Source organism: Ilyonectria robusta, assembly GCF_021365365.1.
Source record: "Ilyonectria robusta strain PMI_751 chromosome Unknown BGZ61scaffold_6, whole genome shotgun sequence".
NCBI classification, from domain to species: Eukaryota; Fungi; Ascomycota; class Sordariomycetes; order Hypocreales; family Nectriaceae; genus Ilyonectria; species Ilyonectria robusta.
In genome coordinates this window covers 1,762,299-1,778,795 of record NW_025764440.1, presented here as the reverse complement: position 1 = coordinate 1,778,795, position 16,497 = coordinate 1,762,299, and the positions used below count along the sequence as shown (strand labels likewise).

The 16,497-nt window shown below is 49.4% G+C and overlaps 6 protein-coding genes across 6 annotated transcripts; 4 read left to right on the top strand and 2 right to left on the bottom strand.

The window, feature by feature from the left end:
* Positions 1-109: 109 nt before the first annotated feature.
* BGZ61DRAFT_476112 (uncharacterized protein) lies at positions 110-1,741 on the top strand (the record flags this gene model as incomplete). The annotated part of the gene is made up of 1 exon (XM_046248769.1): positions 110-1,741. The coding sequence occupies one exon, from the start codon at positions 110-112 to the stop codon at positions 1,739-1,741; it is 1,632 nt and encodes a 543-aa protein (XP_046107059.1).
* A 472-nt stretch (positions 1,742-2,213) lies between these two features.
* On the top strand, positions 2,214-4,578 carry BGZ61DRAFT_201579 (C6 zinc finger domain protein). Its single transcript, XM_046237923.1, has 2 exons — positions 2,214-2,340; positions 2,398-4,578. Exons 1-2 carry the CDS (start codon positions 2,272-2,274, stop codon positions 4,387-4,389), a joined length of 2,061 nt encoding a protein of 686 aa, XP_046107058.1. The 5' UTR covers positions 2,214-2,271; the 3' UTR covers positions 4,390-4,578.
* Positions 4,579-4,786: 208 nt separating this feature from the next.
* On the top strand, positions 4,787-7,195 carry BGZ61DRAFT_448219 (amino acid permease). Its single transcript, XM_046245445.1, has 11 exons — positions 4,787-5,047; positions 5,095-5,299; positions 5,346-5,415; positions 5,464-5,619; positions 5,666-5,831; positions 5,883-5,978; positions 6,027-6,269; positions 6,320-6,411; positions 6,463-6,659; positions 6,740-6,785; positions 6,836-7,195. The coding sequence occupies exons 1-11, from the start codon at positions 4,959-4,961 to the stop codon at positions 7,021-7,023; spliced, it is 1,548 nt and encodes a 515-aa protein (XP_046107057.1). The 5' UTR covers positions 4,787-4,958; the 3' UTR covers positions 7,024-7,195.
* Positions 7,196-7,371: 176 nt separating this feature from the next.
* BGZ61DRAFT_416887 (carbon-nitrogen hydrolase) lies at positions 7,372-8,715 on the bottom strand. The gene is made up of 2 exons (XM_046243394.1): positions 8,498-8,715; positions 7,372-8,417 (listed from the first exon to the last, which is right to left on the bottom strand). The coding sequence occupies exons 1-2, from the start codon at positions 8,555-8,557 to the stop codon at positions 7,494-7,496; spliced, it is 984 nt and encodes a 327-aa protein (XP_046107056.1). The 5' UTR covers positions 8,558-8,715; the 3' UTR covers positions 7,372-7,493.
* A 3,851-nt stretch (positions 8,716-12,566) lies between these two features.
* Positions 12,567-14,701, top strand: BGZ61DRAFT_530662 (L-amino-acid oxidase; the record flags this gene model as incomplete). Its single annotated transcript, XM_046253588.1, has 2 exons — positions 12,567-13,136; positions 13,205-14,701. The coding sequence occupies 2 exons, from the start codon at positions 12,567-12,569 to the stop codon at positions 14,699-14,701; spliced, it is 2,067 nt and encodes a 688-aa protein (XP_046107055.1).
* A 416-nt stretch (positions 14,702-15,117) lies between these two features.
* On the bottom strand, positions 15,118-16,493 carry BGZ61DRAFT_347341 (major facilitator superfamily domain-containing protein; the record flags this gene model as incomplete). The annotated part of the gene is made up of 2 exons (XM_046239960.1): positions 15,118-16,256; positions 16,310-16,493. 2 exons carry the CDS (start codon positions 16,491-16,493, stop codon positions 15,118-15,120), a joined length of 1,323 nt encoding a protein of 440 aa, XP_046107054.1.
* Between the last annotated feature and the right edge of the window lie 4 nt (positions 16,494-16,497).

Sequence of the window (16,497 nt, the reverse complement as noted above, 5' to 3'; positions counted from 1 at the left end):
CGGGGCCAGTCTAGCTTCCAAGCTCCGAGCGCCGAGGACCAAGCTCGCGACAAACGCCTTGGATAGTCTGCCTTGCGAGTGGACGAAACGCTCTGTTGAAACAAGACCAATGGAGACTCCCAAGCGCGGCGAGTTTCTTGCCCGCTTCTTGGCTCGCACTCAACAGCTGGCCACCGATATTGAGGACTTTCAATCACAAACCCCCCAAACTAACCGTCGTCATGCCGTTCGTCAGCTCCTCCAACGCTTCTACAACGCCATCTGCGACCTCAGCGAGTACAAGCCAGAGTCGCCTGTGGCTGACCAAGAAATAATCCAGGCCGACAAGGCTGTCCTAGAAGCCTGGTATGCTCTCTTCGTCCCGATCCGCGCCCTGTCGTCATGGACAACAATCCCGAACGGCTCGTTTCTCGCTGCACGTATGGCGCTGTTCGTCATAATGGCCTTTATGTTCCAAGACGCTCTCCCCTTTGACCTCCCACTATCGGACCTTAGTCGAGATAGAGTGCGGTTGCAGATGGACTTTGGCCTCACGCTCAATGAGACTCTGCTGGCCGTTCTGCGCAACATCTGGCAGGAGAGTGGGAACAACGAGTCCTTTCGCTGGGCCATGACCCATCTGAATCACGAAAACCACTGTATCCGCACAGACTATAACCAAGCCGCCATGCTGGCTCTATCCCCCACCGAGCTATGGAAAGTCCCAGGAATGACCGGCACGCAGCAATGGGTGCCGGAGCCGGGCGCTGAGCCCATCTATGAAGGGTTTGACATTGCCACCGTGGTATCGTTTGGAGAACCAAGCCAAATTGGGGGAAAACAGCCCGTCATCAAACAGACGCTATACTCTGAAGGCCCCATCCGCTTCGACATGACCTATTGCCTATTTGACGATGACTCTGAAGAGTGGCACCACGGGCCGAAGCGGTGGCGGGCGTTACAATTCATCCTCGACGCACGCCAAATCATGTATCCGCGGTTGGTCAAAGAACGAGAGCGACTTGCAAGCAGGGCCATGGGTGGGAGGCTGCCTCTGGAATTACAACGCTTGGTGCTCGATTACCTGGAAAAGCCCGTTGAACATCCGTATTTGTCTCACCTGGACTTGTCAAGCGTGTACGCTCCGTTTCCATCACTGGCAAAGGAGTGTGGCACATGCGAACCGACGACCAAAGAGACAGCAAAATCGGACAAACAAGTCACCTGCCCCCACAAGAGCATTTATATTTGGAACCTGGCGTTGCGCACATTTCACACATTTCACGAGTCTGCTGATGGAAACCTTTCTATGTGCTTTCGCCTAGATGTCTGTGCAGGCCACCATGAAGACCCGGGCTGGGACATTCCGCATGAAGAAGCTCTTCGGGCTCAACTCGAGCGCATCGTCAGGTCTCGCTGCGGGAGAGCTGCTTCTCTGAAATCTGTCGGACTCGGACCCTTTAAGTTCATGGATGGTCCTAGGAATTATGCCGATTTACAAACATGGCTAGACCTACCTGCCTGCGGCCTAGACGAGAAGGATTTTGAGACGGACCTGGAAATGGCCAACGCAATGGGTTTGGCCAACGGTATGGTGCATAACTTTGGGTTTTCACCTCGCTTTGGAAATGATCGCCTTTACCACGGGCATTCGCGAAAGAAGCCTGCATGGATTTGGGCATGGTCAACAAACGACAAGGATCGGGCGATGGAGGCTTTGAGGAAGACACATAGATGGTGCGTATGGTGTGATATTAACTAAACTGCACTACAAATAAACTGGGTTTCCTTGACGCCAAAGTAAAAATCATCCCTCCTGTCTTTTCATGCTCTTCGGTGCCAGATAAGTATAGGGAGTTTATGTGTTGACTACCTATGCCTTTGGGTTCGGGTTTCTTCCCATGAAAAGAAGTAAGGCATGGACCGAGTTGCACTGTTTTGCGTGGGTCTTTCATTGGAACCACTTCAGTAACTACGCATACTGGATTCCATTGAATTGCTGGGAAAATTCGATGGTTCAAAACAGGTTCTAATTTGTCAGTGGGTGGTTATGTGATGATTGCTTGGATGCAGCAAGGCTCACTGCTCAACTTGCGAACGGTGAGTGCGCACTAGCCAATACGGAAGGCCATAGTGACCGATTACCGATTGCCACTCGCACGTGAGCCTCTAACACTTAAATTTCTCACTCCACCATCGCGCGCATGCTCCACTCATGCTCTGTCATCCGGTACATCACTCGGAATTCACACAACGTTATAGTGTAATCTGAGCGGAGCCTTGAATGCCCTGATGTCGTTGTCGATTCGAAAGAACATCACTAGATCGCGCAATGGATGCGCAGAATGCAAATCCAAGAGGGTATGAAACCTGTGTTCGATCCTGTTATTGCCAAGCATGCCTGACCGTTCCTCCCAGATCAAGTGCGATGAAGCCAAGCCCTCCTGCTCGCGCTGTGAGAGGCTGGGCATTCCGTGTCCAGGGTATAAGAAACCTCTGAAATGGTCGACGAGATCCAAGCCTTTCACCCCCCAAGCGAATACTCTGGAGATAAGTGAATCAGGAAACCCGCCGGAAATGTCTGGATATGCCATCGACCAGCCGCAATGCCACGACCAGTCTACCATCGATCTCCAAAACTCGGAATTCTCAGAGCAATTCGCAGATATTATCAACACAGGAGGCATTCGCCTCCAGGAACATGACAGCCTGGAGTCACCATTGTCGTTTATAGAACCGTTGGGAGCAGCACAGCAATTCGACATGGATCCAACGCCAGGGCCATCTTCATACATTGAATACCAGGAGCCGAACGAGGATGACCTGTGGCAAGACAACTTTATGAGCACCGCACAGCAACTTGACATCGAGCCAACGCCACGACCAAGTCCCCAAATTGGACACCAGGACCTGAACAAAGACCAACAATGGCCGGATACCTTTCTGAGCCCTCTACAGCAAGACTCTGGCATCCAGGAACGCCGAGTATCGCTGAGACCATCTTCAGGGACTCGCTACGAAATTCCGCTTTCCAAATCCCTGCAGGACCACTCGTCGATTTTAGTCGAGTATTATTTCAAAGAAGTGTGTGGGCTCATGTCTTGCTACGATAGTCGAATGAATCCATACAGGACGGTAATTTCCAACGTATGGTCACAATCCCAATCTCTCTACTACATCATCCAGAGCATGGCTGCTGCTTGCCTGTCTGAGGTGTCGCCCAATCTCGCCAAAGTCAGCCGCCAGCTCCGAGACGCCGCAGTGAGCTCTGTATCGAAAGAAACCAAACGCACTCAAATGGAGACTCCATCTCTGTTGGCATTGGTCATGCTTGGCATGAGCCTCTCCTGGCATGACGCTGGCAGTCTGGGCCAGTCAGAGTTCGAACTACTTGCTAAAGCAGCTTGTTTTTTTGAGGCTCATGACGACAGCCTTTCTTTAGCAGACAAGCAAAAGAAAGTTTTCTTCTATAATTCGCTCATCTACTGGAGGATGTTACTGTCATTCGTCACGGATCAGGAGTTGACATCACCAGCAATCCTGCATCGGCCACAGCCGTCTCAGTCAATAATCGCCCAGCCGTGGGAACTGCGCATGCCACATCCACAAACAGGTATTGGAATCGAGGTGCAGGAGCTGGTCGCTAAAGTTGGGAGTCTGATCAGGAGGGAGCGAAAGCGAATTCGCTCTCGTCGATATTCATCGAGGGAAGATATTGAGCAGTCCGAGAAAGCCATTCAAACTGCGGAAAATCTCTACGTCAAGCTTTGCGCAATCGACCTACCGAAGGAGGATTCGATTGTTGACTCGGGAGACGAAATGACCCCCACAGCCCATTTGCTGAAGATTGCTGAAGCTTACAGGTGTATGGGCTTACTACAACTCTATCGAAATTTCCCGGACTTGCTTTCACTTTACTCGTCACCGAGGGACTCTGCCAGTCAATCGGGCTCGCCAAACAGTCCTGATGGCACCTATGATTCTACCGACACCGGGCATTTGCTGGATACATGGTTGACTTGCCTTGCCCTTCACATTCTTGATTTAGTAGAGGATGTCGCTGTATCGTCACGGAGCCGGTCCATCCAGCCGCTGCTACTCGTTGGCATTTGCAGTGAATTATCCCTCAGTCGTTCATTTTGCCCGATCGGCGGCCGGCAAAGAGTTCCTGTAGCCAGCATTACGTCTAGTCCACGGATCAAGGTCCCACCTACGGCCATGGACGTTCTACAAGCACGAAGAGCTGTCATTTCTCGTCTCTCGTATTTCGAGAACGTCTTGGCGGCCAAACCTATACGGCGAATGTTGTTGCTGATAAAAGAGACATGGGCTTGGATGGACGAGAAACAGGAGGATGTCTATTGGATGGATGTGATGATAGAGAAAAGCTACGAAACTTTGATGGGTTAAGGTGATTGCAATATAAGATTATTTAATAGGGAACCAATTGATGATGGGTGTGAATCTTGAAGCATGCTTGGTTGGCTGACCCCAGAAGGAGGTATTCCGTATCAATTCCAACGCGCAGGGCCATCAACGCCATTCCATAGGGAACGTGTGGCGAAAGATACCGTCAGATAAGCCATTTCATCAGGCAATTGGCGCTAAGTTACCGCAGCACTTGGAGGAATCGCACGCATCGCACTTCTTATCTCCGTATCCGAAGGCACCCCACAACTGATCCGTCGGACCCGCGAATGTCTTTTCCTTTGCTAAAGACTGCCGTTCTGGGATTAGCCTTCTCCTCATCGCTTCGTCTTTCTTGCGAACACATGATGCCTTGGCGATACCGGGGTCTTGATCCGGTGTCCAATTGGCTGGACATTCGCTATTGCAAACTGATTTCCGGCCCAGATGGCTAGATAGCCAGGTGCGCTGCATCATATTATATCTACCGAGGACGCCAAGGAATGGACATCAATGCTTCCCAAATCTTTTACTTCTGAGAACATTGGCAGTCTCAGGCTGTGACAAACATCATGGCTGGTCACGCTACAGGACAGGAGGGCCACCTTCAGAAGCGCTTTTCGAAGATTACCATGATAGGCATGGCCTTCGCTATTCTAAAGTATGCCAACCCACGACGCGACTACTTAATCAAGCTAATATTCCCAGCACCTGGATTTCTCTCGCTGGGTCAATTGGCCTCGTCATGCCGTCTGGCGGCTCCGTTTCGTTTGTGTATGGCTTTGTTTTCTGTGTACTTTGCAATGTGTGCTTGAGCGCCAGCGTGGGAGAGCTGGCGTCGCTCTGGCCCACTGCTGGAGGGCAGTACCACCACGCTTATGCCTTGTGCACTCAAAAGTGGAAGAAGTCGATCGTAAGTCAAGCTATTCCTGCGCCTTGCATTTGCTTACGGATAATAGAGCTTCCTCGTCGGATGGGTCAACATTGCTGGCTGGCTTACGCTGAACACAACGGCGGCCTACTTTGGAGGTATGGCATCAAAATCTTTGCAAAGGGCAGCGTATTGACATCAGACAGCTCGATTCCTTGTGGCAGCTGCGGTAGTCGGCTCCGGCGGCACCTACCAAATCACCCAATGGAGCACGTACTTGATGTTCGTCGCAGTGTCCATCATTGGCGTGCTGTTGAACATTTTCGCATATCCCATCCAAAACCGCTGGAATGAGGGCGCCTGTACGTCACTTCCATTCCACCATGATAACCTACTAACTTCATGCAGTGTATTGGTCGTTGGCGAGCGTCGTCGTGATCAGCATTGTGCTTCTTGCCACCTCTCCCAAGGCCGACGCGGAATTTGTCTTTACGAACTTTTCCAACACGACCGGCTGGAGTGATGGCACGGCCTGGATGCTCGGGTTGCTCCAGTCCGCTCTGAGTCTCATTGGGTGGGTAACCAGCTTCCAGCTTCCATCGCAGGATCGCTAACACGGCCGCAGTTTCGATGCTGTTGCTCATATGACAGAAGAGATGCCTCACCCTGCCAGGGATGCCCCTGTAGCTATGGTTTCTGCTGTCCTCGTAGGCGGCGTAACGTTAGTCTCCCACCCTATGCGTGATGCCGTGTCCTAACACATATGTAGAGGTATCGCCTTCATCCTCGTGATGCTCTTCTGCTTCGTTGACCTCGGCCTTCTTCTCGCATCCCCAACGCAAAGTCCACTCACCGAATTAATATATCAATCAACCGGCAGTAGTGCAGCTGCAGCTATATTGAGTGTAGCCGTTGCGCTGTGTTTCGTTAATGGTGCCAACGGCTGTGTCACATCTGGTAGTCGCCTGCTCTGGGCCATGGCACGAGACAACGGCACACCATTCTCTCGATAGTAAGCCGTCTTGCTCCCTTGAAAGCCAAAGTTACTGACACACCCTCAAGCTTGTCCCATCTCCATCCGAAACTCAACGTTCCCGTCCGCGCAATCCTTGCTCAAGCAGTCTTCAATCTCCTCTTCGGTCTCATCTACCTCGGTAATACTCGTCTACCTACGCCCAATACTATCATTTCTAATATACCTTCAGGACCGGAGGTAGCCTTTAATGCCTACATTGCTAGTTGCACGCTATTCCTCAATTTATCTTACGCTGCTCCCATTATGATTCTGCTTATACGGGGCCGAGATCTCGTTTTAGACAACCCCCCTGAGTTCTGCCTCGGAAAGGTCTGGGGATATGTCATGAATTACACGGCGGTTATTTTCGTGATTGTCACCTCTGTTGTGAGTCCTATAATACCCTTACTGCTCAAAGTATCCTAATACAACACTGAGGAGCAATACTGACATATCCTCGTACTTAGTTCTTCTGCTTCCCCCCGGCCATCCCAATAAATATATCTACCATGAGTACGCACCTTTCCGCTTCTTGTATATGTACTATATCTAATGCGTAATAGATTACGTCACAGCAGTGGCCGGAATCTTCATAGTCTTTGTGGCTGTGCTATGGATTTTTAAGAAGAAGTCATACAATGGTCCAAAATTCGATCTTATCCTAGGGAAGGATCTGCCCGTGGCGAATTCGATTTCGGAGGAGCTAAAGAACGACACAATCTCTGACTCTCATTCAAAGCCTCTGGATTGATATGGATTGGCTTTCGTGTGCAGTACATAATTTGGCACTGAATGACCCAGGGGTTTGGGACGGCGGCTGTCTGAGGTCCAATTATCGCTGCCAAATCAGAAAGACGTATATCTGTGTATTGCTTCATAGACACTCTAAATTTAGTCGACACAATATGTATTATGATCATCAGGTTATTCAGTCCCACAAATTTGGGCCTCATGCGGATTGCGAGCAAGTACCCTATTCCATTTAGGTGCTATGTGCCCATGGAATATGGATGTGTGTTGTCTTCGTTATTGGGCGACTCAGCTGCGCGTAGGTTTGGTTGGTTATTCTTGACAGATGCTTGCCACAAGGTTACAGTCACAAGAGTGACTGACGTCAAGGAGTTAGGATATGAAGTAACAAGGCATTTTTGAGTTCTCTAAGTGTCTTTATATTGATGACATCATGTCTGTAGTACATCGCATCAAATCTACATGGACTTGCTATAGGTTACTAGCCCGCTTGACCCCATCTCGACCCTGGGTATACCCATAGTGCCAATTCTCCCTTCCCAAGTCTTGTCGGATTTCGTAATTCTGCTCCGCGAGTTCGACGGTCCGCATATCTACCTCCAAAACCCGCATTCCCTCCTCGCTATCCGTAAAGCTTCCGGGCACCGCCCCTACGATAGGCAACGTGACTTGACTGCACCCAAAGAACCCTTCCTGTGCAGGTCCGCCAACATTGCAGTATATGATTGCCGCAGTGTTTTCGAATGCTCGAGTGATCAACGTAGATTGCACAAACATCTTCTCGCAGTCTGGGTTATATGCAAGCCCTTCCTTGGACATGTCTGAAGCTGTCCAGTACGAAGGCATGATGATTATTTTGGCGCCCGCGAGAACAAGCTGTCGGAAAGCTTCAGGAAAGGCAAGGTCCCAGCAGACTAAGATGCCAAGTGGCCCTAGGGGGGTGTTGATTACTTGGTGAGGGTTAGACGAGCTGGCGTGAGCTGTTGTTTGTCTCGCGTAGTCGACAGAAGAGGTCAGGTGCTGACGCTCTGGGATCCAGAGGTTGGTTTTAGTGTAGCTGCCAAGAACCCGACCATTGTGGTCAATGAAATGGGAGGTATTGAGAAGGGTTCTTCTGGAAGCTTCAGTGCTATTGCTGGACCCTTGAGGAGGGGCGTGTTTTGGCGCCTCCGAGACGATTGTTCCCGTACATATGTTGATGTGAAGTTCAGCGGCCAAGTCTTGGTATCGCTGTAGAAATCGACGGGCATCCTCAAATGCCAACGCAAATGATGGTTCTTTCGGGACCCAGTCCATCAAGTGGTATTCCGGGAGGACAGCCAGCGACGCTCCCTGGGCTGCTGCTAGCCGGATTTGTCCAGCGGCATGCGCAAAATTGTACTCGGCATCGAGGGGCTGCCAAGAAAATTAGTACCATGCTTCGCCACAAAAGGCCTTGTATAAAAGCTGGTTTAATAAGGGTGTCATCTGGGTACCTTTGGCCTCATCTGCACAATGGCGACCTTGAACGTCGGGTTTGTCGTGGTAGCTGCCATGATGTATTGATGCAATGGTATTGGAGATTCACAAAAATTCGCGAGAAAGACAAATGTGTGAACAGACTGGTGTGGGATTGTATGGACTTTGTGATTCGAAAAGAAACGGCATTTAGGATTCTATTGGTAACATGACCAGGCCAGGTGCTGTTGAATTACCCGTCGGATTCCTTTTTGGCATTGATATCCTTCGCTTCCAGTAACCTCTTTTAGAAGTTTTAGTGGAGCGCTTTAATTGTCAGATGCCAGCTGTGGGGTAGGCGCTGACCCAATCTCTTGATAGTGTTAGTCTAACCTCTTTCAATCCAATGTGCAATCATATGGATCGTAATGGGATGTGTTGTGTGTGTTGGGAGATAAGGAGGGCTATGATATACAGAGAGATAAGCTCATCATCGATTATAGGTTGCCTGATTTACTCGGTATTGGTGTATAAGTACCCATGTAGCTCATGGCTATAAAAAACCCAGCTGAGTTGGACTCTATCCATCAATGTCGGTATATCCTCTTAACTTAATCTGGAAAGCAGGGAATATAATGATATAAAACAACCAAGAGTCACATGTTCCTCTAACTACCGGTCTTGCACCTAAAACCTACAACTCGGGTGACAGTCTATGTTATTACATATTGTGATCAACTTATTTACAGGCAGTCTAAGTCAGGCATCTCTTACGTCGTATGCACAAATGAGGTCATTGCGGTGGCTGGGAATATTATTCAGTTGGTGAGACTAACCTCGAAGCTTATGTTTTGCAACCTGTACGGGCTTGTTCCAGAGGAGAGCTTAAAAGAACCTGACTACGTCCCTATGACGAGGGCGAATGTACGGTAAATTTGAATAAAATTAAAAGCGGAAAATTGTAGCAAGCTTACCCCAACCTCGTTGCTTTGATCCAAGGATGGTTTAGTCTGAAACAGGAACTCATAGAGCTACAAAATGGGCCGGGAGTTGTGTTTCTAAAAGACCTATGGATCGCATTTTACAAATTGCGGTGCTCTCAGTACAACCCTTATTTAAGAGGCAATAAGTTGCTTCAAATTATGAATGCAGACGATGCCGAATATCTCGTTAGGGACATGGCACAAAGACCTCATGTGTTTTCCTCTGGAGTTTCGTAGCGGTATGATCTTTACTCCGGGGCCTAATAAACGGCCACGGCCTATTAATTATGAACTAATAGGTGTTCGAGCTCCCTGATAAATTGGACTTGTTTTTGGGCCGAATATGTTGAATGTGCGAGAGAGTGTGTACAGGAAACATGCGGCTCAGATAGCTGCTTGAGCTTATCTACGGTCCTACCACCCACTTAAGCTGCTGTCATTGGGCCCTGAGGGTTGATAAGTGAACACCAAGCTCTCAATTTGTCTTGAAACTTGTCTGCTGGTACATGTAATGAAAGAGAGAGTGCGAGGCTTGAATAACGACGACTCATGGCGCAATGCAAAGATCTTTCGCACATCACCATCCTGGAGATAAGCCAGTTTCTTTGAAGAGAGAGTTAGACCACTTCACTGAACAATTTTGGATTTTCCGCGAAGCCAAGATATTGCTCCTTTGCTAACCTAGCGAGCAGGATCGGCATTTGGGCCCTCTGTCGTCTTACTTGACGCATATGTCTATCAGCTCAAATTACTGGTGTACTTATGCCCTCTTAGTATTCCGAAGCGTTATCGTTAACTGTCAATAGACAACAGTTTGACGTGATCATGAGATCGAAGCCACGGCACGCCAAGAAGCCATAGATATTCTGGACGAGTTTAAGTATCGCATTATTACAATCTTGGAAAAAAAAAAAAAAAAAAAAAAAAAAAAAAATTCGGTACTCCTTTCAAGACAGGATGAGCGAGTGCTTTGAGATATTAGAAGGCACCAATTAATTCTCTTGCGCCTAGAGCGCATTCACAAGAACTACGAATTTGTGTACTGATAAACGTCTTTCTGGAGCCAGAGGTTGAAGAAAGGCTCGATGAGAAAATTGATAAAGACAGGACCAGAATTGAGGCTGTCGATCAAGTTGCGCCTAACAAATAGCAGAGAGTATGGAACAAGCTCCGCAATTCATTTGGTCCGTAGTTGTTTGCAGAAATGATTTCTTACTTAAGAGAAAAATATGGACGATATGCAAAAAAAGAAAGAAACTTCTCATGCGTAATGCAGAGTTGCAGATGCAACTGCTCGACCACTAAGAATACTCATAAAGGTAATGGATGTATCTTCGTTGCCTGTAATGACTCGGCTTTTAGAGGGGTATTTCTATTCATTAAATCGGAACTTATAGCAAAGTGGTTCAGATTCAAGATTGAAAGTAGAATGGACGTGGTTGTTTCCTCGCCATCAAGGTTGAGGAATAGTTGGCAATGTGTCTTATGCCTGGTGATTAAACTAACCCCCCACGCTTAGCGATCATGGCCCTGCGAAGGTCATTGCAATTATGACCTTCGTTCAGAATTATGAACACGGAAGCAAGGGTTACTCCTAGAATGTCCAATTAAGACCTTCAGCACTCTGGATTAGCAATGCTACAAGTGGGGGAGCGCTCTCGTAAGCATTACTCTCGCAGAGTTACATTTTCCGCGCCCTTGAGCGACTAGATACCGATAACTCGCTGATAGCAGGCAGGCAAGCAAATAAGTGGAAACACCCACATCTGGGCATTGGATGTTGCCCAAGTTGCCACCCGGCCCGGTCCATTTCCATTTGCTTTATCTCCAAGGGTTATTCTTTGGATGATAAGAGGCCTACCCCTCGGCGATATTCGGCCGGGGAGAGAGTGCGGGGATACAACCCGGCGTGGAGAGAGGAACGGGGTCTCTCTTAAAAGCTCTAGCTCCGAGTATCCCCTGCAAGAGTCTCCACCTTGGATGCAGTTTCTTATCTCGACCCTTCGGTTATGAACTGATTGCGGGTGACGTTGAGCGGGGTTGTTAAGAATGAGATCTGCGGAACTTATGTTACCGTTCACGGCCAACAACAATGAGGGGCCGGACACTTGTAAGAAGTTGGCCGACAACCAACTAAACGAGCAAAAGTGGAACGTTCCACATTGTAGAGCTGATAATGAACGAACTGCATCATGAAGCTTGACACTAGCCTCTTTGAATGGACGAGGACGATAAGGCATCATGCGAAAACAGGCAATTAAGCGGTGCTCCGCCCTCGGCAGGGCAGGCCTGTTCCGCCCCGGCGAGGTCGGGGGAATGGCAAATGCCCTACCCAGAGTAAGCATATTAAAAACTCAAGAAATAAGAAAGGATCGGGGCGGCCGTCGGAATCACGCTATTCCTTATACTAGCTAGCAGACACCTAAGCCGAAGGAATATGGAGTATGATGTAGGCCCTCCACGATCTTGATACACCGCCAAGTAACGTTCCAGTTTATTGAGTTTTAATGTCTCAACAACCCTGAAAAATTATCGGGCTCTAAAACTAGCCAAACTTGCAACAAGGAAGCCAGATAAAGGGCACGTGGGAGGAGACACACGTGGGACCGGCAGACCTGGTGTTTCTTCCCCTTTCGGGACTTTTCTGAGAGTTCACCCGTAGCCGATATCTTGACGCGCAGGTCAATCCTACGTTGTAGGTGGGCTATCAAAGGTGCTCAAGATAGGCACCGATATCACTCACAAACCTGGTAGAACTGATTTTGCTCCCTGCGTCTACATCTATCCTTACTCTTTTGTGTCAAGAGAGTCATGAAAATTACGTAAATGTTATAGCTGCCATCCGCTTAATTATTCCCGATTTCTTCGAGGTGGGCCGGTCCTGGGAACAGTTTTGGATCCGAAGCTTGATTATCGGAGCATCGGAAGACTCCGATGATGACGAGGCCTCTGACCGACGACCCGGCAGCACATAGGATGATAGTGAACCGGATACTGAAGAGTACTAGAATCATTGGGATATAAATCATTAGATAGCCCTCCCTCCCGATAGTTATGACACGAGACAGCCTCTAGCTTTGCAAGACGGACCAATTGACGCCAAAGGATTCCTGACGACATCATCATGGCTCCACACATGTCTAAGCTGCTTGGCGTTGCAACAGCCTTGTACGGTCTTTGCGTCGCTCAACCGACCATTGGCCAATCGGTCTCGTTTCAGGGCCCTTTTGATGTAGAGCAGGGCGGTCTCCACAACATCCATGTGGAATATCATGAACAGCTCAATGGCGAGCTGACGATCGTGTATGGCTCATGCACCATCGACTCGCCGTCCCAGGCGCACCATCAAATTGGCCGCACGCACATTGGCAACCACCCAGCCGCGAAGCGCCACCTGGACTGGGATGAGCAACGCCCGACCAAGTTCGTCTGGGTGACTCCCAGTGATGTCATCTCCGGCTGTCTTCATGCTTTTGTTGACGGCGGACTCGTTGGGAGGTCTGAGCAAGTCAGTGTCAAGAAGAGGAAGCTGACCCGTCGAGCCACCTTGGCTGACGTGGCTGAGCCCCTGGGTGCCTGGTTCGATGGCGTCGAATACATGAAACAGAAGGAACCTGACGAGGTATTCGTCGCTGCGACTAAGAAGAAGTCGTTTGGTATCCTTGGAGGTGGTATGTCTGGTCTTATGACATCCGTAAGTCGCTCTTCATTTCCTATGATCACAAGTTCGAATTGTACAATTAGACTCACAAAATACTATAGTTGTTGCTCGACTCGGTGGGTATTCACAACTGGAAGATCATTGAATCTTCTGGCCGTGTGGGTGGTCGCGTCAGGACGACATATCTTAACAACTCCAAGCCGGAGGACCACCAGTATCACGAACTTGGTCCCATGCGTTTCCCACAATCCCTAACAGACCCCGATACCAACGCCACCTACGAAATCATGGACCATCGAATGGTGTTCCAGCTCGCCGACGTTCTCAACGAACTAAACACCGGCAATGACACCCTACAAGTCAAATTCATCCCTTGGATTCAGACGAGTGCTAATGTGCCGGTGAGCACCAACAAGCGACGCCCAGATGGTACCTTTCCCGGTAAAAGCGAAGTCGCAAACGACCCCGCGTATGCCGAAGCGACGGTATATTCAAATGCTACGGCAGTTGCTGAGGCCGAGGAAGCGCTTGATGAGTTCAAGGACATGACGTCGGAGAGGCTTAAGTTCTATGCCACCAATGTTTTCAAGGCCCACAAGCAAGCCGTAGAGGAGGGCTACTTTGACTTCTCAGAAGTAGAGTACCTCCGCTATGTGATGAAGACCAATCCCAACGTTACCGACGAGGTGGCCTCCTCAACTAGTATCTCGCCGATGTGGGAGTACGACACCGTTTACTTTATGGCCGACAAATGGCGCACGATCGACGGAGGTCTCAGCCGCCTGCCTGCCGCCTTTGAGAATCTCCTTAAAGGCCGCGTTATCTTCAACTCCAAGGTCCACAGCGTCAAGCACAATAGCGAGAACGATACCCTCACCGTTTCCTACCGCCCGCTCGGTAGCAACCCCCGGGAGGTCAAGTCAACCACTGAGGAGTTTGACTATCTCTTCAACACTGTTCCCCTTAACCTCCTTCGTTTCTGGGAATTGCCTCGATATTCTAGCCTCATGCGACGTGCTATCGACCGATACAACTTTGGCACTGCCGCCAAGATTGCCATCCAGTACGAGACTCGCTTCTGGGAACATCTTGATTTCCCCATCTACGGCGGCTGTGGCAGCGTCAACATCCCTCTCATTGGCTCGATATGCTACCCCCCCTTTGATATCAACGGCACCGGCCCTGGTGTTTTGTTGGCCACCTACATCTCGGGTCCAAACGCCAACACCGCATGCGCCATGACTGATGAAGAACACGTCGCCTACGTCCAACAGGCCGTAGTTGACATCCATGGCTCTGTGGCCGACGACAACTGGACCGGTAACTGGGATCGTCAGTGCTGGGACCATGACGAGCACCACGCAGGTTCATGGGCTTCGCCTATTACTGGGCAGCAGCAGCTGTACATTCCCGCTTTCTGGCGAACAGAGTTTAACACTGTCTTTATCGGTGAGCATACGAGTTTCACGCACGCGTGGATCTTCAGTGCTTTGGAGAGCGCCACAAGAGGAACCGTGCAGATGCTGCTGGATCTCGGCTTGGTGGACGAAGCGAAGCAAATCACAAAAACGTGGATGGCCAGATGGATTACATTATAAGACTTTTATTGTCGTAAGTGAGGGCAATTGGTGGAATCACGAACCCATGTGGTTGCTCAGGCAAACCGAGCTATTGAAGGTGGTCTCGACTGCGAGCATTGTGAGAACATTGGAAGAGTAGTGGAAGTTGCAACCTGAAAGGGCGTGATAGTATATAAGAGTCATCAAATTATAAGTAAAAGAGTATCTTGACATGCTATGTCCGCCTTTCGTCTTGTTATGCTGCTCAATCCAACGCCCGAAGTCATTCTGGTGCCTGAATACAAACCCACCTTGCTCACACAACTTCAAACCCCCAAAATTTACCTTCCATTACAATCTTTTCCATCCAGCTGTTTTTTCCGGCTTCATGTTATCGGAATACGCAACCTATTAGTCGAGAGCTAATCTCCCATGAAGACGGATACGTTTTCAACTTATAATCTTGCCGGTTGTCGCTTCAGAGGGTAGCCAAGTATACCAAACGATGAACAGAGCATACAGCTTCCAAGGAAGATGATCAGGGGTTGGAACTTCCCCAAACCATACCCCGACATCACAGAGCCGGTTGTCAAGCTCGCAGCGAGCGGACCAGTCGCGATATTTCCAATACCTCTGCCAAAAGCCATGAGACTAAAGGGCAGTTGTGGATCTTCAGATAGAACCGAGCCAAATTTGGTCCAAAACACAACATATCCTCCAGCAAACCAACCATAGACAAGAGAAAACGTCATGATCGTTTCGAGGGAACGTGCACACCCCCACAGAGTGAAGGATGCGATCGCAGATGCAAGTGAGGACACGCAAACAAGAATAAGGACATTGTTGACCCGATCAGAGAGCAAACCAAATCCAACTTGTCCAAATACAGTCGCTCCGTTGTTCAATGCCAGAATAAGAGCACCCATGGTGGTAGACAAGCCCAAATCAGAAGCAAAAGAGGGGAGATACAGTGAGGGAATATAGTATGCAAACCCTTGAAAAAGGTTAGATACGGCAAAGCAATAGAACAAAGGCTCCGAGAGAAATTGAATGTCGACTGTGCGAAATGCAGAGTGAGCTGAAGTGGGCAGTCGGCCCTTGACAAAAGGGAGGACTGGTGCAATCAAGACAAACTGAGCAACTGCGACCACCTGAAGGGTTTTTCGATAGCCGTACTTTGACAGCAGCATCTCGAGGAGGAAGGGCAAGCCAACGCCACTCGCACCGCCTCCGCCGTAGAGGACCCCGTAGGCGAATCCGCGCCGCTGAACAAACCATTCGTTCAGCATGCGCAGCAATGGAAAGTATAGCATCAAGAAGCTAACTCCGTAGAAAATGCCTTGAGTAGCAATGAGGCCCTTGACGGACGTGCAGAAGGATGCAGCGAAGAGGGACAGGGCGCAGCCAGACCAGCCAGCCACGACCATGTAGCGTTGGAATCGCTGGTATCTCTTGACAAGAGGCATCGCAAACGGGGCGCCAATGAAATAGATGCTTGTTGACAAAGTTCCAATAATGGCAATATTATTATCCCCAGCAAATTCAGGCTGGCGAGAATAGTAGTCTTGGAAGACACCATAACTCAGAGGGAAGCCTATGCCGGACTGTTAGCAACTGGAATTACCAACGGCGATGGGGATGATTTACCCCAAAGCAACGCTTCGACAAAGAAGCTAGCAAAAAGGAACTTCCAAGCCTCGGGCCCTTGGTCAACTGGGGGTAGAACCTGAACGTGGCTGCCGTTCTGTTCGTCATGGTCGCGCCCAAGTGAGTCTTCCTCGTTAGGAAGAGGTCGAAGCTCAACAGCTGCAGAATCAGCCGACGATCGCATTATA